The 27,934-nt window shown below is 30.8% G+C and overlaps 1 protein-coding gene across 2 annotated transcripts; it reads left to right on the forward strand.

Annotated features, from left to right (window-relative positions):
- Positions 1-4,807: 4,807 nt before the first annotated feature.
- On the forward strand, positions 4,808-27,708 carry LOC126742255 (CKLF-like MARVEL transmembrane domain-containing protein 4). Of its 2 annotated transcripts, XR_007662512.1 has the most exons (5): positions 4,808-5,218; positions 20,170-20,337; positions 23,769-23,888; positions 26,331-27,155; positions 27,349-27,708. XR_007662512.1 is itself a non-coding variant. In XM_050448883.1 (4 exons), the coding sequence occupies exons 1-4, from the start codon at positions 5,063-5,065 to the stop codon at positions 26,415-26,417; spliced, it is 531 nt and encodes a 176-aa protein (XP_050304840.1). In that variant the 5' UTR covers positions 4,808-5,062; the 3' UTR covers positions 26,418-27,708. The 2 variants fall into 2 exon arrangements, 1 of the variants encoding a protein (XP_050304840.1); XM_050448883.1 differs by having other exon boundaries at positions 26,331-27,708.
- The last annotated feature ends 226 nt before the right edge of the window (positions 27,709-27,934 follow it).

The following is a 27,934-nucleotide window of genomic DNA, read 5'->3' on the forward strand; positions in this document are numbered from 1 at the left end:
GTATGTCGGGAGTTGCTTTGTTTCTGAGTTACAGGGCGATGAAGGTTCAAAAAAATAACGGTATTTTAAAAATACTATAACTATCCTTAAACCGATTTGGTTGAAATTTGGAGCAGTTATTTGAAGTTATAAGACGCTTATTTAGCTGTAACTAGATTGAAATTATTAGGTCCAGTGGCGTGTCAGTGGACACCACATGCTTATTGTTGAGAAAAAAACAAGGCCAATCATTAATTGTTTTGCAGCTTTTTATTTATTTTTGTATTTAAGCAACAAAAATACAACTTTTTCATATCCTACATTATCTTCATATCTGGCTTTGTTTTCGAAAAAAAAAATTTTAAGTATCTTTAACTCATTCTAAAAATTATCCATGGACGACAACATGAAATAAAAACCATTTAATTCGATAAACAATTTCGACCTTAAAGTAAATGAGCAAAATGCCCACCTTCTGATAAAATACACGACTGCAAACGATTTGTCATTGAGTGTCTGACACGCTCAAAAATACCTGGAGTATCCCTTATGATATTGCAATTGACAATTATCCGATTCCTCAAGTCATTCACATCTAGAACAGGAGTTTTATAAACAAGAGCCTTCAGATGGCCCCATAAATAGTAATCCAGGGGATTCATATCAGGACTGCGAGCCGGCCAATTTTGAGGTCCTGCACGTCCAATCCAGCAATTAGGGTAGATGACGTCGAGATGCTGAAGAGCAAGAACACTGAAATGAGCTGGAGCCCCGTCGTGCATAAACCACATGTTGACTCTTACTTGTAGGGGTACTTCTTCTAATAAAGTGGGTAAATGGTGTTGCAAGAAATCCGTGTAGGATTCACCTGTTAATCTTGCCGGTAAAAAAATGGGCCAATTAGGTAGTCACCAATAATTCCTATCCAAAGGTTTAGCGAAAATTGTTGCTGAAAATGAGTTTCTGTAATAACGTGGGGATTTTCGTCGGCCCAAAAATGATTATTTTGGAAGTTCATAATAGCATCTCTTGAAAATTTTGCCTCGTCCGTAAATAAAATATTTGGTAGGAAATTATTATTGGGTGCCATCGTATGAATCAACCACCTGCAAAACATTAATCTTGGATGAAAATCCCGAGGCAGTAGAGCTTGTACACGCCGTATGTGATATGGATGCAGGAGGTTTCTTTTTAGAACTTTCCAAACGGTTTTTGAACTGACTTCAAGCTGCAGTGCAATCTTCCTGATACTATTGGAAGGATCTTCTTCTATCGCATCAAGTATAGCTTCTTCCAGTTCAGGCGTTGTTATAGTTTCTGGTCTTCCACCACCCATATTTTTATTAAAACTCCCAGTTTCACATAATCTTGCATGTAGTTTTCTTAATGTTTTTGCACATGGAATTACTCTGTTAGGATATCTGTCCTGGTAAATTCTTCGTGCTTCTTCCGCATTTCCATTTGCTAATCCATAAATAAAGTGCCTGTCGGTCATTTCATGGTTAGTAAAATTATTCATGATGGAGTAATGAATCACTGCTAATTGACAGCTGAATTTTACTTATAGCAATTCTATCACTGTCAGCTGGTCTCCAAAGCAGGTAGGTATAAAGTAGGTACTTGAATGGACTTGCCAATTATTTGTCATAAGAAGCAATGTATTTGTTGTTTTGTTGTATTTCAAAAATCTGATAATAAAAATCGTAGAAGTTGAATGTTTATTATCATAGTAAACAAGACACAAGAGACCAAAAAGTCGTTGGTTTTTATTTCATGTTGTCGTCCATTGATAATTTTTAGAATGAGTTAAAGATACTTAAAATTTTTTTTTTCGAAAACAAAGCCAGATATGAAGATAATATAAGATATGAAAAAGTTGTATTTTTAGTTGCTTAAATACAAAAATAAATAAAAAGCTGCAAAACAATTATTGGCCTTGTTTTTTTCTCAACAATAAGCATGTGGTGCCCACTGACACGCCACTGGACCTAAAAATTTGAATCTAGCTGCAGCCAAATAAGCGTCTTATAACTTCAAATAACTGCACCAAATTTCAACCAAATCGGTTTAAGGATAGTTATAGTATTTTTAAAATACCGTTATTTTTTTGAACCTTCATCGCCCTGTATCTTAGAAACAAAGCAACTCCCGACATACGTTCATAGGAACTTTTTTTCATAAAACGACCTAACGATTCACCCTGTATAGTTTCGTACCGTAGTTAGGAAACACCCTGTATAGAATTTGTATATATCCAGATATATTTAAAGTATTGTACATTTTTTAAATTTTTTACTATTATGTAACTGCTCTATATGTACTAATAGGTATCATTTATACATGCTCTGTTAACAGTCTTTGCTGCCATTCGCAGACCTTAAAATAAAGACGATTTATTATTTATTATTATTATATGCTACTATACCCTTACATTTCTATGCCAAAAACTTTACAATAAGAGCATCCAGAAGTATTGGAGTATTAATAAGATATCTCACGATTTTGTTAGGGGTACTCCAGGAATGTTCTAGGGGTTTATAAGTAATTTTTAAGAACACAGGATGTATTAAAAAGTTGTGAATTGTTTTCAGGACATTAAACCGATTTTCAACTTTGGTAATTAAATTATAGGAGAATTTAGCAAAAATTTAAGTTAAATCTTGATTTTGTTTTCAAATAACCGCAAAGTATTTTAAATATTTGGATTGAAGAAATAGCTAAATTTGCATTTATTTCCCTTAAAATAAACAGAAAATTTAAATATATTGTGAGTTTTGTTCCACTTGGCAAAAATAGAACACTGTGTTCGCTAGACTTCAGTAAGACACATCGACAAGTAATTAAACTAAACAACAGAAAAATTAAATTTTCTAAAAATAAATTTCATTTATAATTTTTTCTTAAATTAGTTTGTTATTTAAAAATTTCCGAATTAATTAGTAATAAAAAAGAAAATTTAAAAATGCTAAATAAATTTAGATGTAATTATTTAAAAAAAATGTTTTATTTTTAAAAAATTGTGATTTTTTTTCAAAAAGCCAATATGAGAAATTTTGGTAAAATAAACAAATTTCCAGAATACTTTATGAAAGCTTTTAAAGTACTTGCTGAGCAAGCTGGCTATCATTAAAACTATGAAATAATTTTTCCAAAATTTCAATATGAAAAATGTTAATAAAATAAACAAAAATTAAATTTAAAAAAATACATTCCAAGAATTTAAAAATACAATTTTTCAAAAATGTGAATAAATTAATAAAAAAAAATCAGAAATATTATGCAAATTTAGACTTAATTATTAAAAAAAATTGTTTTATTTAATTTGAATTCGGAAAATCTTTGCAGAATAAAAAATATTAAAATTTAAAAAAATATTTAGTTTTTAAAATTGTGATACTAAATTTTTTTTTTCTGGAAACTCAATATACGTTTAATACAAACTGTAACAATTGCTCTTTTAATTCATAATTCAGTAACTCCATTCAATCAAAGACATTTCAGTTCAGCACGCGTAGAAATTAGATTAAATTATGAAAAAAACAAAGGATGTGTGCCATTAAAAATGTTCTTATACTAAATTATTTTATTAATCAGTATTGCATTGCATCAGTAAACATTGTATCTATCAAAACGTTCATTTCTTCTCGGGGAACATGTGCCCATTCCTCTAAAACCGCCTGTATAACTTGTTCTATGTTACCAGCGTGATTTTGACGGGCTCTAATCTTTCTTTTGACCTTCTCTCATAAGTGCTCTATAGGATTAAGACCCAGTGAGTAAGAGAGCCACTCCAAAACTGCCTTTATCTTCTAAAAAACATTTTGCAACTCTCCTGGCATGTGGATGTGACACTCAAATCAGCTCTCTAGGGTATAATATATATACCTTTGACTTGTTAGGGTTTGTGAAATGGTATTTAAATGAGTTCTTTTACCAATCATAATTTCACCCTGAAACATTATAGTACCTTCTTTGTATTTCGGGATAAGTTTGGCAACATGGAGTCTAACTTGTATTGCTACCTCCGAGTCTGATTTTATCGGAAAATAAGACATTTGTTCATTTTCTAATAGTCCAATTTTCATGCTCCAAACATTAATTTAAACAGTCAGTTTTATTTTGCTTTGAAAGTTGTTCTGAGAGTTTAACAGAAATTCATAATACCTGTAGGTTGCCAAAGTTGCATTTGAAGTACTGGATGAGATGTTGCAGGATTTTTCTTATTAGTGATACATACTGATCCTGCCCTTCTGTAGTGTCAGTCTTTCACGAATGAGTTTTTTTCTTGGTATTAATATAGATTCTTAAAACACCCCCTTGGGTAACCTCAAACTAATTTGCCTTTGTGCCATGCTTTGTTTTCCAGAGCAATAATTCTTCCCCTCTGGACTTCCGATAACCCCACATATGGCATTTATGGCATTTTTATTTAAATGTGAATTTTTAATTAAAAATAAAGAAATTTTAAACTAAATACGACTTTCAAGCGATACAATAGAATTGACAGTGGCAGGACAAATATTATGAATGAATTCGTTTGTCTACTTATTTTTGTTAGTAAACACATGTATTTGTTTATCGTTTGCAACAAAAAAAAATTAAACAAAAATCGTTTTATATTAATACTGGGTGTTTCCATTTAGGTTTGGTTAGGGTGGAATGATGGAAGGAGTCAATCAGTGAATCAAAGACATGCGTGGTCTCTTTCAGTCAAGCACGTAGAAGACACAGTTTCGTCAACATGAGCCGTCCTCAATACCAAACAAAAAACAATTCTCTCTACCTCTACTCCTGCTATTCGCGTTTAACGGTGTCGCCTACTGCCCGCTTCTCTTTCTAGTCACAATTCGCTGCTGGCCTTCTCCCGCGATACCACCACACTCCTCTTTCACCTTTATTTCATTATTATTTTCTATTGCAGGCAGCAGGCGCAGCAGTAAGAAAATCGCGTTTTTTTAGTAGTACATTTAACGAGATATACTTACGACGGTCGGTGTATGTGCGGTGCGGTGTGGTGTAAAGTAACAGGTGTTTTTCTATTCGGATTTTTATTTTTTTTTTTGGGGGAATTTTGAAAGTGCCAATGATGACCGAGACGGTGGTGAATGTCCAGGAAGCGCCGAATAATAATGCCGCCCCTAATAAGCCGCAGAGGGGGAACGAGCAGGCCCTTTCTTGGATTAAAATCAACATTGATTACTTTAAGACTACGCCTGGATTGTTGAAAGTTGCCGAGTTCGTAAGTAATCAACTTGTTTATTATCTTTATCATTTAATACGCAAATCATGCGCGCCAGGTATAAAGGGAGATACGGAATACCATATATTATATTTTAGTAGATTATAATTTGTGAAACTCGGAACAGTTATTGTATATTATATTCATATATCATCAGGTTTACTTTATTGGATGTACAAGGTTTCCCAGGTTTATTTTTAAATTGCTTCTGGATCCTAACTTCCTAATAATGCACAACTTATCTCCCTGCGGAAGCATATATTGTGTTCATCACCAAATCGAGATCCTTGGATTTGGTGATGCAGAGTTTTACCTATAAATATTCCCAATACGTCCTTAAATGACCCTAGAGTAGTTACTTTCAGGTTTTAAAGCTATGTAATTTTTTTTTGTTTCAGGGTGATTATATTTTTTGATTTAAACAAATAATTTTAACTTAAAAATTGTGTTTTTTTTGAGTTTAACTTTTTTCAAAAAAGAATAGAAAGATTTAATTTCCAAAAATTAATTGAATATTATTCAAAATAAGAATTTTTGATTTCTTGCATATTACTTCTTTGTTACTCTTTTTTTCTCAATTAGTTAATTAACAATTGTTAAACCAGTCAAATTAAAAAAGAAAAAGAAAGAGAAATTTTTTCTCTAAATCTTGTATTATTTTTGAATTTTTGTTTTGCCCAATTATTTTTTTTTTTTTATTTTTTATTAATATTTTTTTAATTCAAATTGTATCGTGATAAATTCTATTTATTTTTTTTTACACCTTTTATCTAACAAAGTATTGTTAACTTAATTTTTTTGGTTTATTGGAAACATATAAAATTAAAAAGAAAACAGTTATTTTAAATTACATACAATTTTGAGGATAAAAATGGCCATAACTAAAAAGTACTTAAAATAGATATTTGAAAATTTGTACGCACATTATCTAATTAAATTGAATGGGCACCTATGTTAGCATGTTTAAAAAAAATTGAGGATGTTAATTTTTCCATTGAAAATTTCAGAAAATGGCGATAACTCAAAAAGTACTTGAAATACATATTTGAAAATTTGTGCATACATTCCTCAATTAAATTGATTGGATACCTATTTTAGCGTTTTTCAAAAAATTAAAGGATTTTGCAAAAAAATGCATTTTTAGAAAAATTCTATTAAATTCTATAAAAAATCGACAAAATGGTTATAACTTAAAAAGTACTCAAAATATATATTTGAAAATTTGCACACGCATTCTTTAACTAAATTGCTTCGATATCAATTTTAACATTTCTCAAAAAAAATTAAGGAATTTTCATTTTTTAATGAAAAATCAACAAAATGACACATTTAAAAATGTGTACACACATTCCTCAATTAAATTCATTTTATACCGGTTTTAGCGTTTTTTTTTTAAATTAAGGCTTTTGCAAAAAAAATTTGAAAAAGGTAATTTTTTTTAATAAAATATCGACAAAATGATCATAACTCAAAAAGTACTTAAATTACAAATTTGAAAACTTCTACGCACATTTTTCAAATAATTTGATTGCATACATATTCAGCATTTATGTTCATTGATTTTCAATTTTTTTTCCATGACTTTCGATGATTTTCGATGTTTGAAAATAAAATTAAGGAAAAAATTGTCGATTTAAGATTTTCAAAAAGATTCAATTAAAAATACCAACATTTTATTTTTTTCACTTAGGTCTAATTTTTGACTAATTTTCGAAACTACGTCAATTTACTAATACTTTTTTTGTCTAATATTTGCCATGATATTTATTTGAAACGAACTTTGAAAGTTAGTTTTCTTTTATATATCTTTATATATATTTTTTTGATAAATTTAGAACTCTTTTCTTAATTAAATTTTATACTCAAAATTGCCTGAAAAGAAAGAAAGGACTTTAATTAATCGAAAAAGTAAAATGAGGCCTTGATTGCTACCCGGAAGAAATTAAAAATTACTCTATGCATAAAAGAACCGATGAAATTTGATCGTAAAATCTTGGCTAAAATTTACTTAAATTCCAGGAAAAAAAATAAAAGATCCTCCAAATTCCTGGAATACAACAAAAATCGCTCCAACTGCCTGGAAGTACTTGTGACATTCATCCTTAAATCAGGACATAAAAAAAATCTTCCTTGGATCGAATGAAATAAATCTGGATTTAGTTATATTAATTAATGAACTTCAGCAATTTTCAGTGCAGTTGGTCAAAAACGGTCAAAAGTCAGTCACATAACATGGATCAAATTATTGGCCTAAAAAACAAGGGGATTTCTTTAATTGCAAGCTAAAACTAACATATACGATCCTTATCCATACTTTTATAGCTGGAGAACGATTAAAAGTTGGTCAAGTGAAACTAGAAGCTCTCTGAATCCAAAAAAACTCATTCCTTGCCAAAAAAATACTTCTAAAGTATGTCACTATGGCCAACCAAAATTACCCCAATTATAAATGACTTCCTCCCAAATGTTTGCACTTGATTTTCGGATTACGAGAATTTTACTACTTGGCCTCGTGCCATACAGAGTTCGCTTGCCAAGTGATCTATTTTTTTTTGCTGGAAATCAACAGATTCGTTTTATATATAGGTCGGATTACCAAGTTCTCTGACGCCTAATTGTTCTTATCAGCCTACATCTTCAGCTATTCAAATATTTCTTGAATTTTGATGGAACGTTCCTTAATCACAAATATGCGTCCTTCGGATCAACATCAGTAGGAGAAAGTGGTAACAGCGAGTTTCTATTACGAGGTTGATTATGCACGCCCGTAAAGTTCAACGTTGTTTGTTATTTGGTTAGAACCAACCTGCCACATATTAACTCTTCTTTATTTAGTGACCGTTAAAAAATTTAAAACCATTTCTTTGACGCGCCATGATGGCCTACAGTGCGGCGACAAGTTAACTGGGTCACTTTCTTCGTAACCTAAATGAGCCTTAAAAGTTTCGGTTTGATGAACTTTTTGAATAAAATTACTTTGTGTTTGTTGGCTTTTGTTTTATCCTCAGAAAAAGACAGTCATAAATTAGATGATGAAGAAACAGTCCGTTCTTGCAGTGGAGGAAGACTTTGTTTATTTCATTTATCTCACCTAAATTAAATGTGATTTGCATCTTTAATACAATTTCTTTTATATTTATCAGGAAGCAGTTTATATGGCATTCATAACTATTTTGAAATATACTGAGTGAAAGTTTGTATGAATGTCAAATTTTATGAATATTTTATTCTTTTTGCTTCTAATATTCGCCCCACTTTTTATTTGCTTGATGATGCAGTTGAAATAGTTTGTGAAACCGGATACAATTTTAAAATGCACTTCGTCTGTTTTCTTCGTACTTTTACGTATTAGAAACAGCATCATAGGTATTCATAATAAATAAATAAAAAAGAAAATTCGAATCGTTGAACCTCTTTTATTACTTTTGCCTTCATATATTTTTAGCATATTTAGCATCTTTATTTGTGTCATATATCCACATACATAAATATAATGCTTACCATAGACATACGAAATTTTCGAATTATGCACCTAGATAACCCAATGTGCTCCTAATTGTTTTTACAACAAAAAAAGAACTACAATAACAAAAAATACAAATCTACAAAAACACACCATCCTATCCCTAGCCCCAATTCATTTACACAAAAATCTAGCCTAGATGAAAAGTTCTTTAAGTTTTGTGTTATTTTCGAAAATAATGTTTTTACATAATTTTTTAAATGTTTTGAAACTATAAACACTTTTGATGTTAAATATACATTTAAATAGGTGGATAATATATTTTATCAGTCAAAAATATACAAACTCCAGTATCGCAGTATATAACTAAATAGCAATAAATGGAGCCAATGTCTATATATAAGCATTAAAAGCTTTATGTCGGTGACCTGGTTCTTATTAAACAATCCTAGTTTAAAATTTAATTATATTTAGCACACAAGCGATATTACGAACGTTGTATTTATTTATTATGTATTCACGATGTTCCTACTCCCTGGCCTACTTATATAGTTGTATTTGGAAGTTGATGATGAATGCTTGAAAAAGAAACGTCGTATTTAATCACAGAAAAATGATCTTCCTCTGTAAAGTTTTTTCTAAAGGGGATTTAAAGTGAAATTTGATAAGTTCTTCCAGGCAGTTGGAACAATTCTTGATGTATTCCAGGAATTTGCAAGGTCTTTTAATTTTTTTTCAAGAATTTAAGGAAGTTTAAATTTTGATTTAATTAAACCATCGATTATAATTAAATTGCATCAGTTCTCTCAGGAATTTAGAGTAATTTTTGAATTTCTTTCAGGCAATTGAGGTCTCTTTTGACTTTTTCCAGACTGTTATTTCTTACACTAAATTTTTTTTTTTTAACATTTAAAGGTATTTTTACCTGCAATTAAAGACATTTTATTATTTTCAAGTTTTGCCAAGCATTTGAGTTTAAAATTTGATGAGCTTAAATTATGAAACAAGGTCTAAATTAATCTAAAAAAAAATATTGCCTCAATTAAATGCCACATTTTGAGACTTTTAAAGTCCATATCTCATCAACAGTTAGTTTGACCAAAAATACTATTCTTATGATTTTTATCAACTTAACCTTAAACCTTTTGTTCCTAGATCTTATTACTATTGAGATATTCATAAAAAAAGCACATGAGGCCATAAATTATTTATTGCCTCTTAAATAATTTCCTTTTGCAACTTTGAAAGTCCATATCTATATATCATGAACAGTTGCTTTGACAAAAAATATTATTCTTATCATTTTTATTGCGAATTATCTTAGCTACAATTTAATTTAACTACTTTTGTTCGTAGATCTTATTACTTTTAAGATATTAATAAAAAATGTAGATGAAGTCATACATTATTAGTATTGAAATATATCTTTCCATTATGTTCTGAATAGGCTTAAAATTCCGTTTTTCTTACGCAATTATATTCCATACAGACAAAAAAAATCATTTTATTATGACCGTTCTTGCTAGTCCAGTTTCCCATTTTCTATCTCATTTCACTTTTTCAGCCAATCCTCAATCACTTTGAACTATAATTTTTCTTACGTAATAATATTCCTTACAGACGAGAGACACCATTTTATTACGATTGTTCATGATACTTGAGGCTGATGACCAGGATATCCACGATGAAAAGTGGGTAAAAATTCACTTTTATTCAGTAATTTCTCTATTACGTCTTGAATCGCCTTGAAATGTTATATTTCTTACATATTTATATTTTCTACAGACGAAACATATCATTACATTATGATGGTCCATGATTCCTGAGGCTGAAGTGGATTTCCATGTCAAAAAAATGACTAAAAAGTTCACTTTTCCGATTCCATTTGATTTTTATTTCTTGAAATATTACTTTACTCAATTCTACTCTCTACAGACGAAAGGCATCACTTCATTGTAACCGCTCTTTTATTGATTTTTGACTATTTTCCATTACGCTCTGAAACACCTTGTAATGTAATTTTTCTTCTTTATGGTCGCTACAGATCATGAGCACCATTTCTTCTTTTTCACATTTTCATCTTTTGCCATCATTTTTACCTTACTGCAGCAAAATCAATCACAATATAATAATTTCTTTATACATGTGGTTATGCTCACGTTCTCTCGCAATTCACCTAACAACAACAACAATCTGTTCTAACCAGGTATCGCCTTACAAAATATTAAATAACGCTGCTGTTACTTTTGCAATTAGCAACCAGGTTTACGTTATATGGGAAAATTATGCATTTTTTAACGGAAAATAATGATAAGCGAGCGCTAAAGTAATTTTTGGATACACAAATTTGCATGTTTTGTAAATATGTATTGCGTTATTTGTTTGATATAGTCACACGATACATACCCTTGAACATTTTCCTGCATATGCTTATTATATATAATGTAAAGAAAACAAGTTGCTCATATAGAGTCTTTTAAGACAAGACTGTTGGAGATCTTGCTAGACATTCAATCTACACCATGTACTGTCTGCATCATGCATCCGAAGTACTCGAGAGAGTGTTTTGAACGGTTTTTCGAAGCTCGCCGAGGTGTATGACCCGGTTTCGGTTACAGGTGCGGCTTTAATAGTAGAAAACAACAAAATCGCGGGCATACGCAACCGAGATTGCCAGTCGGAAGTGGCATTTTTGCCGTATTTAACGTCGCGATATCGTCATAGGAAATGAACCATATCGAGGGAGGCCCCACTTTGTCACTAGGTCAACACGATAATATTTTTCATTTGCATTATACAGATATGGTTGAAAAATGCATCATCATTGATAGGCATCATCAATAGTTCGAATCCATTGCTGGACATAGGTCTCCCGTAGATCATTCCATTGCTTCCAATCTGGGATACTTTGCATCCATTGATGCCGTCCGACTATCCCTAATTATATGATTCGGAACTCTGTCAAATTCAGCATTGATCTTTCCATCGCTCTCAGTGCTACTTGAACTTGGTTCATAACCTTCCTGCTTATACGTTATATGTTAGAGCCGGGAGCTCACACTGATCAAAGACCTTCCTCTCCAAACACATGGGAATATCTGATTTAAAGACCTCTTTCAGTTTTCCGTAAGCTGTTCATATCACTTCTATTTTCTTATTTAATTCTGCAGTCTGGTTGTCTCCTCCCAATTTAATCTCGTGAAAGGTCTTTGGCCAAAACAACAAGGTTGTTCAAGTTAATTTTTAGGTCAACTCTAAGGGTCTTGAAGAAGTTGACATGCATAATCTACTCGATCTGTCATCTGCAAACTTTCAGTTGTTCCCATTTATTTTGACTCCAATATTTCCCAAACTGTTGTGCGATCTGCAGTAGGGCGGGGAATAGTTTTGTGGAGGTTTTCCTTGTCTGCTGATGACCTTTTTCCAAAGTGAATTTCTTTCTGACTGCAGCTGTTGCTTTATCATATGTATATACTGAGATAAAGCTCTTGGATTTGAGATATGATAATATAGTGTATCTACTGTCACATTTAATATTTATTATCAGCTAAATCTTACATCAAATCTTCAAAGGGAGTTTTTCAACTGTACTGGAATGGCCATCCGAATTCCCAGATTTAAACCCGATTGAACAATTTTAAACGTCTTAGATCTCCGAGTTCTGTATAAACAATCAAAGATCGTTAAATCAGTCTTTAGTAGTTTTCCCAACACCGATTATATATTCTATCTCAATATGTTTAAAAAATGACACTAATAATAATAATAATAACAATAATAATAATAATGATAATAATAATAATAATAATAATAATAATAATAATAATAATAATAATAATAAAATTATTAGCTATTGGGAAATTCAAGCTCATCAGCTTTTATCAAAAGAGAGACAGTTGCTATAGCACAAAAAACAATAAGTAAATAAACACTGCTACAACAATGAAGAATGAGAAAAATTATTATAATTTTCAATTAAACAATTACAATAGAACTTGAAGAAAAGAGCGAGAGGGAGTAAAAAATTTCTCACTGACCTCTTCTCGTTCTCCTCATACCTAAGTTAGAATGTGAAGTATGATCCAGTTAGAAAGAGAAAGGAAATTTTTGAATTTTACGAGAATGGCCATCCGAATGGGTCTTTACCAGTTTTTCCACCACTGGTTATATGTTTATATATTTTGTCTCAATATGTAAAAAAATGTTACAAATAATAATAATAATTAAATTATAAACTATTTAGAATTAAAAGGTTTTTCACCTTGCCTCAAAAGAGAGGCAGTTGTTAGAGAACAAAAAAAAAACAATAAATAAATAAACAGGGCTACAACACCGAGGAACGAAAAGAAAATTAAATAATATCCAATAAAAAAATTACAAGAAAATTTGAAGAGAAGAATGAGAGAGATTGAAGAAAAAATCTAATTGTCCTCTTCACGCACATAAGTTAGAAAGTTAGTTTCAGTTAAAAAAAGAAAGAGAATTTTTCAATTTTACTAGAAGGACCATCCAAATTCCCAGATTTAAACCTCATTGAACAATTTTGAACGTCTTAGATGTCTGAATTCTGTATAAACAATTACAGATCTGTCCAAATATTCTTAAAAAAAACTTCGTTACTATACCCAGCTACGCCCAAACAAATTGGTGCGAATTGACTTCCTGGCCTACAAGTTTTATGACTCTAATAAGCGACTGTTATTAAGCTAATTATCATTAATTAATGAGTAATTTTAAAGATGACAGTTCTTTAACACCTTTATGCTGAAAATATGTATTTTGTAACCCATTTGCGCATTTTAAAAATTATACTAGTTTAAGGGACTTTAGTAACGTGCCTAATAATACCAGGAATGTTACAGGATTATACACTTGAGTATTTTAGAAATCTAAAATCACAAGAAAAACATTAAAAAAGATATTCCTGAAATGTGCTAGAGACATCAAAATTCACTTATTTTTATTGTATTACTCATCTCACCTACTTCACCTTTTAAGCATTTGATAATTCACTCACATATAAATTACACGCCCTATCAAGTACAACCAACCAAGCACATCATAAAAAATCTGCTTCTTATCTCTTTCTTACTGTCATTGCCATATATAGTTATCCTTTTGGTGCTTCTATAAAAATGCCATCATCCATTGATTGAGTTTAATCTGTGGGCCAACACACGCCCATGCACCATTTCTATTTATAATAGTATTCAAACTTAAAGGTCCGTAGGAGGTCGTCTTGTCTATTAAAGGATTCATATGAATAAATTTTCCTCTTACGTCATTATATGTTGTGGTGTTTTTTTTCTGTCTTAAGATGGGCGTGCGGAATGACCAGCATATGGAGGCTGAAAAGAGTCACTATAGTGACGAAAGAAAACCAGTTCGTATGCCTAATTAAGGCTTTTTGTGATACATCATGCATAATTAATTGTAATCCCTCAACTGAGTTTTGAGGTAAATAATGCTGTGTTGACCTAAAAAATTGCTGATGATATATTAGTCTCTTGTCTCAGCATATAAACCTTGTATATAAACATTTTCTGTTTTTATTTAATCAAACCGCAGAAAATGTGTTTTCAAATAAACTAAACATCATGAACGGAATTCGCCTTGAATTAGCGACATGAAAGTTCGTTTTTCATGAAATATTAATGGAATTTCAAATTATTTTTCCTCTAGAAGGTCGTTATGTACGCTATATAAAAGCGATTCATATTTTATTCAGCATTTCTTTTAAATGGTTATGAACACGTAAGAAAATTATTAAATTTTTTTTATATAACTAAGAATTCTTATCGAATAGCTATTTTAATAAAATTTAATAGAATCTATAGGTCAGTTTAAGATGATTATCTTACCTAACTGTCCTAGGCCGTTAATTAAAACTGTACCATAAGGCGTTTTACCGTCATCGGTCTATTAAAGTTAATATTCGTAACGGTCCGATAATGCACACAGATGTTTTTTCTTTTTAATTTGATCAACTTAGAAGGTTAATTTTAACTTTTTTTAGCACCAGTTTAATTATTCTCATTGAGGTCAAATTTAAAGAGTATATCGTTTGCTAATTATTTCAAATACAAATTCAAAATGGTTTATTTGTCAAAGTTTACAGTTTTATAGGTCAATAAAAATTGCAAAGAAAAAAAAATTACATTGACAAATAGGACTATCCTCTCGATTATAAAACCGTTTTCCCTAGTAAGCACAGATAAAGAAGGGATGAAAAAGCCCTTTACAATTTACAGAACCAATTTTACAAAAATAATGTTTTTACATAGGAATGCAAAGTGCGACAAAAATGCCTATAAATCAATCAAAAAAATAATTATTTTTTCATACTTTCCTGAAAATTGTCAGATTACTGATTTTTTTAAAATTTTCAAAAAATGTGCACAATAATGGTTCCTATGGGAATTTAAATAACATTTATTGAATCCATATTTTTCAAAAAGAAGGTTATCAGTTGAAACGTGAAAAAATAAACAATACAAAGAAGATCTAATACAGATTAAAAAATAAGAAGGAAAATATAAAGTTTCCAAGATTATCCTTTTTTTCTCAATATGATATATATAAATATATACAATATAAATGAGACAGAAAAGAGAAGGCACAAATATGGTGAAAATCCATTGAAGTTTCAAAGGTTTTCTTTTCTAAGAAGCTCATCTATTCTAGCAAAATTTATTTATTTAATCATCAAAATACAGTGTAGATTTTTCAGTAAATTTAAATACCTTTTCATTTTATTTAATGGAAATTACTTAAATTTTTTAGTCACAAAAAAATGATATTACAACTGCTTGGAAGAAACTGTATTCCTATTACAGGCAGCCGGCTGATAAATCAAAATGATATTTCTTCGATAAGCTTAAGTCTCATAGTAAAACTTGGACCAAAATTGTAAATTGTAAAATTCTCTATAAATTATCATCTCAACACAGCAGTTATCAGTAAAGTTCAATGGTGTAATAAAAGAAACAACTCAACAAAAAGATATATTTACTAAAGGGTTTGTGTCTAAAATTGTACTAAACATGCCCTAGATAAGGCCAGAGATCTCGCAAAATTAAAAAACTTCTTAAATGTGTTAATGCAAGAATTGGAGGAATCACGTGGTATTTTTAGTACAAACTTTTAAACAATTAGCATAAAAAAAGCAAATACCTGAATAAGTCATATTATTCCCGGCAAAATTGAGTGATTGTGAAATGTTTAACCCCAAAAAAAAACACTAAATTCTCAAAAAATAGCTGATTTTAGCAAAAAAAATTAGCACAAAAAGTGGCTAATTTGTTATTTTTGAGACAAATCAATAAAAAATATATACGCAAATTATAAGATTAATTCCTGGACCTAAAAAAACAAAAAAAATCCTAACAAAATTATCAATGTGACTAAATAGGCAATTTCAGCAATAGAACTGGCCAAATAAATAATAATTTTCCATTTATATGGCGTTTTTTCATATTATGGCCTATTAAAAAATCAAATAAAATCTTACCATTCCTGTTTAATATTAATTTTATAATAAACAGGAATGGTAAGGAGGAATTTATTATTAATTTATTCTTGTTAATTATTGAAAAATTGAATGTGAAAATCCGTGACTATTAAGCAAATGTTACAATAAAAACGATAAAAAAAGATTAATTTCCCACTTTAAATAAATAAATTTAAAAAAATCAAATAGTACTAAATTCTAATAATATCTTTTGCTATTATGACTCAATTTTACATTAATTAACCTAAAACAAATACATCTAGTTCATTAACCAAATAAAAATAAATAAGAATGCTAGCATTAACATACCGAAAAAGAACCCAAAAACCTTAATATTCCCCATTAGCCATAAAGGAGAAACAAACTGCTACTAACCCGCCTTATTACGACCCGGTATAATGGGCAAAAACCCCGAGGCATATATTTCTAATTATTTAATTATTCTATAATTGTATTTTGTATTAAATTTAAATTTTAAATTTTATTAAATTTACGGGAATCCCCATTTTACAAAATAAATGATTACAAAATAGATTATTACATAATAGATAACTTAACCTAGTGAGTTGATACAATGTAAATAAATATATATATATATATACATATATATATATATATATATATATATATATATATATATATATATATATATATATATATCTAAGAACTGAGTTGACACCATTACAGTCTGCTCAGGCTATTCTTAAAAACGGACAGTGAACTACTACATAAATCAATGTTATGAGCGTTTAAGACACTCAGAGATCTATCGATAGGAGAATGACGGCCATATTCAGTTCTGTGCATAGGAACATGACAAAGGTCAAAATTGCGTAGAGTTCTATTTGGAACATTGAGACCCACTTTAGAAAGAAGGTCAGGAGCATTAATCATGCCATTAACCAGCTTAAAGACAAAACAAAGATCAGCGTTCACACGCCTTTTGGCCAATGTATCCAGGTTAAGTCTTACTCTCATGTCCTCACGATGGTACTCATTAAAGCTAATGCCCATTCTAAATGCAGCACACCGTAAAAATCCATCTGGCACTCTCTCAATCATATCTATTGAATTCTGATATAGAGGAGACCACACTACTGAAGAGAATTCAAGATTAGATCTAACCAGTGAGACATAAAGGAGTCTATAGGCTTGCAGAGAGAGATGTGAACTATACCTGTTTACAGCACCCAACACTCTTAGTCCCTTTAAAGTTATTTTATAACATAGATGAAAAAATCTCAGATGCTCATCGAACCACACGCCCAAATCCTTGACTACATTCACATACTGCAAGGACTTACCAAGGATACTTTATGTAGAATTGAATCTCTTCGAACCTCTATGAAATGATATGTGGCAACACTTGGAAATATTGAGCCTCAATCCGTTTATCACTGACCACTCACACAAAGCATCAAGTTCTTCCTGAAGTTTGGCTATATAATTCACCTGCTTAATCTGCATGTAGAGCTTCAGGTCATCAGCAAACATACTTACAGAACTATGATTGATCACATTAACAATATCATTCACAAATAGATTGAAGAGCAGAGGGGCACAGTGAGATCTCTGAGGAACCTCTGAGACTACATTAGTAGGTGCAGAAGTACAGCCATGCACCTTCACACTCTGAGTTCTGCCTATCAGAAAACTCTTTAGGCATTTTAAGAGAGAGTCATGAAAACCAGCACTTTCCAACTTGGCCAGCAAGAGACCAAAGTTTACCCTGTCGAAGGCCTTGGAGAAGTCGGTATAGACCGCATCAGTCTGAACCCCCTCCCCCCCCTCCAAAGCCCCCAACAGATCACACTCGTATTGAACCAAACTGCTGGTTGTGGATTTCCCAGAAGAGAATCCTGACTGTTTTTCACTAATGATTCCTTTGCATTGCCATGTTAGCTGACCGCAAACCAAACTATCAAACAATTTGGCCAATGAGTTATGAATACATACTTCACGATAATTGGCAATATCCCCCCTATTGCCACCCTTAAATATCGGCATGATAAAAAAATGTGCTTCGAAGCTTCTGGGAAGGTAAAGTCCTGTAAAGACATATTAAAGATCATCTGGAGATGCCTGTATACCTGTATGATGAATTGTATAAATACAGTTCTTTAAAAAGACATTAGGTATATTACCTGGCCCACAGATAAACTTGTTAGGTAATTTCTGGATCTTAGAAAATACCTCCGAGAGAGTGAAGCGTCCAACAATAATGTTCTGAGAACCAAATTCAAGAGAATCAGGAATAGGATAAGTAGAGTTGTCGTAAACTGTAGCAAAAAACTTTGCAACCATTTCCTGGCCCAAAAACATCGATTTGGAAATGCATTGCTCTTTCTTTTGTCATTGACAAACCTTCAAAAGTAACGATTATCATCCACCACTGACCTCTCCACTTTACCAATATATTCACTAAAGCAACGATCGTGTTCTACTTTACATGGAGATCTAAGGGTCGAAAAACGAGCATAAGAGTCAGGTGAGGGAGTAGACGTATATTTCCTGTGTGCAGCCTTTTTTTTTACAAATTAAGTCTTTAAGTAAAGGACTAAACCATTTAGGAAAAGATGAAGACCTTAGTCTCTTTTTAGGAATATACAAATCAAGGCAATCCTGTAAAATATCATTTAACATACCCGCAGCACCATCAACATTCAACCCATCAAAATTCATACTCCAATCAATAGCCCCCAGGAATTGTTGAAATTTTCCAGCTAGTTTTGGCCAGAAACCAAATTATTGTTCATTTTTGGAAAATCTATAAGTAAAAAAACTTTTCATTTTGAGTTTGAATGGGCCATCGGTTGCAAAAATAAAAGGTGCTCAAATTTCCCAAACATTTAGAGTAAATTCAGGTTTTTTAAAGGCAAATTTTTTATTAACCATTTTCCTCTGAGACTCATACATTTTATATTAAAAAAAATAATTTTTCATCGCATACATAGACGATTAAAACCAATCACATTGAAAAATGCACTTCACCCATCAAATGTCCTAGTACTACCACTTTTATATAATGTGCCGTTATCTCTTATATACAAACTAGTTTTACACCATACGACAATCTATCGGTATTTTATTCACCGCAACATACGTACATATGTATATGAAATAGATATGAGGTTTATATGTGTATTCTATATACACAACATAAAAAAAACATTATTTATTTATTCATGCAAAGCCTCAAGATACATAACATGCATATAGGTTGTGTCACACAATTAAGAAATTAAAAATAAGCAAAAGCAAAAAGTCTTAACCTAGATAACACTAAAGATAATATAATAAAATAGTAATAAAATTCACCTATCCTAAATTACAAGACACAATATCTTCAACAAAACTTAAAACGTAACACGGAAAAACTTTAAACTGGGCAAGACTAAGGGCATGCATATTTAGCTTGAACCGAAGAATATAGAATGAATGACAGCAAATAGAGAAATTCTACTGAAAAATCTTAAAGTAGTCGCTATGTGAAGACAGAACATTCCCAAGTAAGACTAACTTAATTTCATTTTTGTATGAATTGAAATTGTTCAGATTTTCGATGTTAGGTGGGAGTGCATTATAAGCTTTAATTGCTCTATACATTGGTGTGTTTTCGAGCAGGGCACTTATATGTTGAGGAATACTAACACGTATTCCTCAACATTTTTTCAACCTAACATAATTAAGCTTATCACAGCACACTGTTTTATTTAATTCCAATAAATTACATAAAATACGCAAGTACTAACTAAGATACAGGTACAACCGAGTATTTACCTTTCATTACTAATCTCGCAAATGTATGTCGCAATTATCTATTTTTACATACCACGCTGGTTGTTGAGGAATGTACCTATTACCACACGGTTACGTATAACCAATCATAACTTTAACGCGGTTTTATTATTAACTAAATTTAAATTTCCCTCGTGTTGCACACCCGGTTTTTATATAAATTTTAATTTTTTCTTTCAGATATTGGGTATATTTTGTATGGGGTTGGCCTCACCTGCTTTCGGTGGAGGATCACACTTCTTCCTGTTCGTAGTTACAGTCAGCTTCATCGGAACGATCATCTGGATCTTTATTTATTTGTTGGGTATTAGGGAGGCGCTCACTTTCCCTATTAATTGGATTCTTACGGTGAGTAAAATATAATAAAAAAAAATATTAAAAAATAACACAAATAAATAGGGAATAATTTTGCACTTTTCACTTCTTTTGTCCTCTCTATCGCACCTTACAGGTAATTAATAGTGTTTTCCATGACAGTATTAATTACGTTAAAATTGCAGTCAATTGGCGTAATTTAGCTCCCTACGTTTAATAAACATAATTTTATTACGATCGTAGAAGATCCTTGGACCTCGGATGGGTTTTATGATCAAAAAAGATAAATCATTTCTTAGCCTAGTTTGATAATTATGAGAAAAACCATTTGTTACAAATAAATTAAACATTTTTAAAAACAAATAAACACACTTGGAATATATATGTAATATGGAGTAGTTAAAATCTCAAAGCGACTAAAAACGATCTACAGGAAATTTTAAAGAGTACCTACTCCCGCCATACATCTAATAACATGTTTTTGACCAATAAATACAGAATTGTACCTCATACAGAATCCTAGAGTGAATTATGGGATAGTATACGCATACCAACTGGTTTTTATCCAGATCATTGCTATGTGCCTCCCATAAGGGAGTATCATCTAGTACCAAGCCCAGAAACTTTATTGGCTGTCGACGTTGCAAGAAACTACCATTACTGCTTAAATAAGTGTTAGTGTCAAAATTTAAGTATCCTGACGGGTAAAAAAAACTGTATGAGTTGTTTTCTTTGTATTAAGAAGAAGTTTATTTAAACTAAGCCGATTGAGTTTTCGATTAATTCCTCTCAGGAAAACGAACTAATTGTTTTTTTTTAATTCTTTCATTCTTTCCTGGATTTTTCTTAAATTTCTTTTGATTTTTTTCTATACCTTTCTTTAAATTTTTAAAACATAATTCAGAAAAGAATGAGAAGAAATTTAAGAAAAATCAAAGGAAGAAGAAAACGTTAAAGAAAAGGTTCTCTTTCCGGTATTTCAATTTCCTGAAACAAGTCTTTCAAATTTCTCATTTTGTTTTCCTTGTCTTTTCTCACCGGTGTCATATTGTTTTTTTCTGGAACTTTTCTGAAGAATTTAAAAAAAAATCCAGAAAAGAAAAAATAAAAAAGTTAAAAGTAAAAATAACTCTAACTGTTACTGTAAACTGGAAATTAACTTTTATAAAAAAATTTAATATAAAAACAAGAAGAAACATTCAAAGGAAATTCCTGGCAGAGAAGTTCATGAAATAAGAAAAGGAATGTCCAGGAAATTCAATTTCCTAAAATAAGAAAAAATCCGGAGACAATTTTCTTAAATCTCTTCAAGTAATTTCAATTTCCTTGAAGAAATCTTTTAAATTTCTCGTTTTTTTTATATTTAAATATTATCTTTTACTTCTTTTTATCTTTTCTGGATTTTAAAAAAAATTTATTTAGAAAATTCAAATTGAAATGGAAATAAAAACAAGCCAAGAAAGAAAATAAAAACTACAATTTTAAGAAAGATCCTGAAAATGTATTTTCTTCAAAGAAAGTTTTTATTTTTATAGAAGAAGACGGAAAAATGAAAAATTTGAAAAAGAACTTTAGGAACGACAAATTCAAAAAAGTCTCAAATAATTTTTCCTTTCATTTTTTGGAAAAATCCAGAAAGGGGAAATGTTAGTTAATATATAATTTGATTTACTGGAAAAAACTGAAATCTAGAAAAGATTAATTTAAAAGAAGGCGAATAAAAATTGACGGATTTGTTTTGGGAATTTTCATTTTCTGGAAGGAATTAAAAAAAAACGAAAGAAGATAAAAATTAAAGCCACAGTAAAGAGAAAATAAAATTGAATTTCCTGGAGGGTATTTAAAAAGAAATCCAGAAAAAAACAAAAAGACAAGTTTACAGGAAATGAATTTTCACTCGATAAAATCCAGAGAAGAAAAATTTAAACAAATTTAAAGGAAAGCTCGGGAAATTCAATTCTCTGGAAGCAACTCGTGAAAAGGTAAAGAAGATCCAGAGTCTATACTTAAAATTTCAATATTATATAAGACCAAAAAATAAGTTAAATTTCCTGGAAGAGTTTTTTTTATTCAGAGGTGATAAAAACTAAAAGTATTAAATATAAAATTGTGTTTGTTTTCAACTTTCTTAAAATTAAAAACAATAAGCGAACACTGCATATAGAAAAATAAAAATACTTATAGAAAAACCTCCCCTTTGCAATATCATTATCCTAGAATAAATTTAAAGGAAGACGAAGAAATGGATGTGTAAATATTGTTTACACTAATTTATTCTTTATTTTAACGTATTGTATCCGATATGATAAAAAGGAGGCGAACCAATTTAAGAAAACATCTCTAATACTGTATGATTCAATTTTGCACAACAAACCGTCATGGTTGATACAGTCGAACACCCTGCTTAGATCGCAAAAGATTCCCACAGAAGGCTCACATACAAGTGCATAGAAAACCTCAAATAAAAACGATAAAATGGCAAACGGGGCAGACCTCATAATCATTCAACCCTCTGTGTCCATTGTTGAACATATGCCTCCCCAATCATTTTCCATTCCAATCGGATCTGTACTGTTTGTATCCAGTTGATCAAAAACCCTTCTTTTTAGATTAATGGGAATATCAAAACCATCTTTAACTCTTCCAGAAACTGTCGGTGAGAGAGTGAGCCTTCTCTTTAGTTCGCATATCTGGTTATCCTTAGAGATGCTGACCTCATCTGCTCATAAATCTGCCATCTATGTTTATACCTCTTTGACTCAAGTCCAATTATTTGAATGCACTTTCGAACACCACTTTCAATAAGTATGAGGTTGGTATTTTCATATTTTACCGTCAGTATTACATTTTTGTGGATATTGTAGATGAGTTTGGTATATTGGTAGTCGACTCTATATTTCTGAAATGTATTCCTCAATGCACTTAGCTTTGTTGTATCGAAGGCTTTGTAGAAGTCCACGAATGTTTGTATGGTAATGAGGACCAAAACTCTGTTGTATTCGATTAGTTTTTCTATAAGTATTTTGATGCTTTGGAGTTGGTCATTCGTTCACGACCACAACAACCTTTTGTATAGGTTGATATAAAACCTTTAATTTATTTTCCAGTCGAGTGATAATAATTCGAGTAAATATGAAATATGTAAAATTGAGTAGATAAGAGGTCAGTAGTAGTTCTGCTACATCTTCTTTTCGAGAAGTACAGAAATACAAAGAAATTATGTCAATTTCTGGGGACTATTATATACACAGAGATTAAAAAGTAAGCATAGTTTCATTACGATCGTCCAAGATTCCTAAGACTCAGATAGGTTGTATGATCAAAAATGGAAAAAATATTAAATTTCTATAATTTTCAACCTTGTATCACCTTAAAATCTTGAAAAATTACAAGTTTGAGGTCGGGTATTATCACTTTCTACCGTCGTTACATAATAATTTATTTACTAAGAATTTTTCTTTTAGGAATTAGTGAATACGGGCCTAGTAACAGTGGGCTACTTCATCGGATTCATTCTTCAGCTGATCACTTCTGCAGGACTCCACTACTCTTATTATCGCCGAGGGGCGCATATCACTGCTGGGGTAAGATTTTTTTTTCAATTCAAATAAAATACCTTTTAATGTCAACAATTGGCGAGGAACGACCACGACGAAAACAAATAAAAATAACGTTAAATCCTCATTAATTGGAACACGGTAATTTCGTATCGTTTTACCGTAATTTTGTGCATTTAGTGGAAAATTGTTATAATAATAATTATCGTTAACGACAAAACTGGACTTTATATTAGGTATTGGGGAGTAGCTAGAAAACGTACTCGAAAATGACAAAAAATTTATAACTTGGCAACAATGTCTTAATATGTCAAATGTGAAAATACAGATGTTGGAAGAATTTAACGACATTACAGCGTTTAATGGAAATTAGGCACATAACCTTAAAATCAACACTGTCCATCAGCGTTAAGATCAGTTAGTAATGGACTATGCTTCTAATGTGTCAGCTGTCAATTCTTATTTGGTGACGTTGCCACATAATTCTTAGCGGTTTTTATATACGAGTAACCAGATTAATATTAGCTGGTCAATAATAAAAAAACAACCTCTTTACAAGGAGCAGATTTGGCATTGGACCATAACCTGTGTTCAATAATTCGAATAAAAAGAAACCTGAGTTCGAGGAATTAACAATCGATGTTTCCATGTTGGCGATAGTTTTCATCTCCATAAAAAATCAAGGAATTGCAGGTGTGCACTAAAAAGCGACCATGAGTATAAACGACAACAAAAGAGAACTAGTAACTAACAAAGATGAACTTCTAAATATCTGGAAGTCGCATCGTGCAGACTTGTTTAACGACAATAAATCTACAATACCACCATAAATAGACGAGAATCCAATTTTAAAATCAGTAGTATCTCATGCATCAGACTAATGAAACACGGAAAAGCTCCTGGTCAGGAATGTTGCTAGAGACTCTAAAACTTTTACATGGGGAGAGTCTGGATGTAGTTATCGTTCAAAAGTGGATTTGGTACCATAGAGGCTATATTCAACCTGCAAATACTAATCCAGAACTGCCTAGATCAACGCAAATATATATATCGACTACGAAAAACCATTAATTCATAATATCAGGCATGATTTATTATTTCGATATTTGGAGGTCTTAGGCCTGGACGACACAGATGTTCCGCCGAAAAACGTCTCCCATGTGGAAGTGAAACAGAAGAATTTCCAATTAAAATAGGTGTAAGACAAGGATGGATTTTGGCACCAATGATGTTTGTTCAATCTATCCGTGGAAAGAAAGTTTCAGGAAGCACTTAATGTTAACATCATTCCACAATATCAAACACGTTGTAGATACTGAGATCTTAGTTGTTACTGCAGATGATTTGCAGTCACTATTGAATGCCCTAAATGATGCAACCAATGCGTTGTGTCCAAAAATAAATGCCCCTAAGACTAAGTTTGTTATTATATAAGTATGAAAATTCAAATACCTACTAGACATTAAATTGAGATTCATGATGACCAAATGTTGTGTGGCCTGTTCTACTATATAGAAACGTGAAGAATTAACAAGCTCGAATCATTTGAAATGTGGATCCTTCGTTAAATGCTTAAAATATCATGGATTGAGAGAATCAGAAACGAAGAAGTTATTAGAAGACAAAAATCTGTTAGGGATCACATATGAGCTTCCATAGCTAATATTAGAACGGAAAATCGAAAGATAATAATTTGTCGTAGGAAGTAAACATTCGACGAATATTAAAGAATTAGAATCAGTTAGAGACGCTGCAAATAACAGTTATATATAGAATATGAAGAAAGTTTTTTGTAGTGGCACATTAAGAAGAAGAACCCTGTTAATGATAATTTGGGTTCATTAACAATGCATTACGTAAGGCCACAAGCACAACAATATGCTCGGGGCATAAGAAAAACGACCATCAATTTGTTATTGTTACCGCGTTAGAAATATTGTTATTTTGTCTATTTTTAACTTGTTTAGCGGGTATATTAATTAACTACGACGACTCGCCTTATAAACATTTCTTAATTGCTAATTTTTTAAAGTCACAAGGACAAATGTTTTATGAATCGGAAAAATGGAAATTAATTATCCGTAAGATTGCGTGGTACAAGTTAGGAACAATATGGCGTCACCTACTTAGCCTTTGATTGGTTAGGATGGGTTAATTCAGTTTTTGGACAGTGAACTGTCAAATTAGAGGTCATCTTGGCTTAAGCAAAAATGTAGGAGACAATTACGTGTTTTCAATTACATGAAACTGATTTTTCCTCAATTATTTAACAAAAAAAAACATCAAATTTTATAAGAAATTTATTTAATTATTACTCTCGTAATAATGACCTCGCTCAACAAGGTTGACTATTCATTTATTTACGTGGGAGAACTGCCATATTGTATTCGATATTCCAAAAGTAATTAGGACTATTAAAGCATGTTTCCATTGTTGCCACGTTGTTCTATTAATTTCTTTTTCTTTTAGGTTTTCGGCCTTTTTAACTTCCTAGTGTATGGATTTGCCACCTATCTGTTACACCTTGAATGGAAAGGCAGCAGGACGAATCAATGAGATCTTTAGTTGTTAAAAATGAGGTTATGCTGATGACTAAATTAGGACTGTTTAGCTTTAAGATCGTACCTACACATGCTGTAGATATACAACAAACAAAAATAAGTGCCTTTTGCAGCAGTTCATTTATTATTAGTTACGTAATTATTTATAAATTATATTATTTGTTATATGGTTTGTGAAAGTATTAACAAAGGCACATAATCAGTTTATGGCTTTATATATTTTTTAGAGTTAGAAATGGTTTCAATGCAATAAAATTAAAATTTTTATATAAATAGTTGTATAAAAGTACCGCCTTTGGGCGGTTTTTTTATTCAACTAGCGATACATCACGTCATGAAGAATATGACATCAAACATTTGTTTAATGATAATAATAATAAAATAAAAAGTTTTATACTTTAGACCTTTTTGAATTCTCCCGGTAGGTCATTTAAAAAGCATAATAATTATTTTTCTGAAATTATTTAAAATTTGTTCAACTTGTCATTTTTAGCAACCATCTCAAATTTATCTGTCATGTAACCATTTGTTTCTTAATAGACAATTGATTAGGTAACTGCACGTAGGCATGAACATGTTTTGTTTATCACAAGATAATTCATTTTTTAAAATTGTTTTAAATTGATTATCTCTCTCAGTATCTGTCAATTTCGGCAGCCATTTTGAATTTATAAGTTAATGCAGTTGTAGAACTTTCATGTGAATGTTTGTTTATTAATGGACAATTGATCAGGTTACTGGAAGAAGTATCGCAATGTTTTGTTTATCGTTTAAAAAGTATTGATATAATAGTTGTTTTCCTAAAATTATTTAAGATTTGTGGCTGTTTAAAGCGCCCCCGGTCTCTATTAATTTTGACAGCCATCTTGAATGTATATGTTAGTCCAATTGTAACTGTCACGTCACCCTAATAAACAATTGGTCAGGTGACTTGTGATGATCGACCATATTGGTTAGTTTATTTACGACAGGGGTTAGTCAGAAAGTACTTTTTTACGTTTTTTGCTAGAAACCAATTCCGTCTAAATAAAATAACAAATTAAAGCAATTTGAAATGATTATATTTATTTTTGGGTGTTATGAACACGTATATTATGTGCTAAAAATGATTTATTAATGTTTTAGTGTGTAAGACGTAGGTTAAATATAGTTTTACTAGATTTATTTAAATAAAATAAGTGTTCTTACAATAGAAATTTACAAAAAAAAATTGTTATACATAAATATAGTTATTACACCAATATAAATAAAATATGTCTTATAATAATAAATATTTTTATTTTTAAGTAGGCGAGTTTTATTTATACAAATACAAACAATTGTCAAGGCATTGCCAGCTCTTCTTAGACAAATTCCAAGATGACGCAGATCCGCCATTTAAAATTAGAATTTTGTTGATCCCTAGCATATATAGATGAAACATTTATAATCTAACTTAAGTTACTATTATCATCATTTAAAAAATCATTTTAAAAATGTCTTCTAATGTCTAATGTGTTGAAAGTTATGACA

Source organism: Anthonomus grandis, chromosome 11 (assembly GCF_022605725.1).
Source record: "Anthonomus grandis grandis chromosome 11, icAntGran1.3, whole genome shotgun sequence".
In the NCBI taxonomy this organism is placed as follows: Eukaryota; Metazoa; Arthropoda; class Insecta; order Coleoptera; family Curculionidae; genus Anthonomus; species Anthonomus grandis.

Bases quoted from the DNA above. Each gene is read 5' to 3' on its own strand.
- LOC126742255 (XM_050448883.1), top strand. From the start codon at position 5,063: ATGATGACCGAGACGGTGGTGAATGTCCAGGAAGCGCCGAATAATAAT. The intron at 20,338-23,768 runs GTGAGTAAAATA...TTTTTCTTTTAG, and splicing joins CTATTAATTGGATTCTTACG to GAATTAGTGAATACGGGCCT. The intron at 23,889-26,330 runs GTAAGATTTTTT...TTTTTCTTTTAG, and splicing joins GGGCGCATATCACTGCTGGG to GTTTTCGGCCTTTTTAACTT.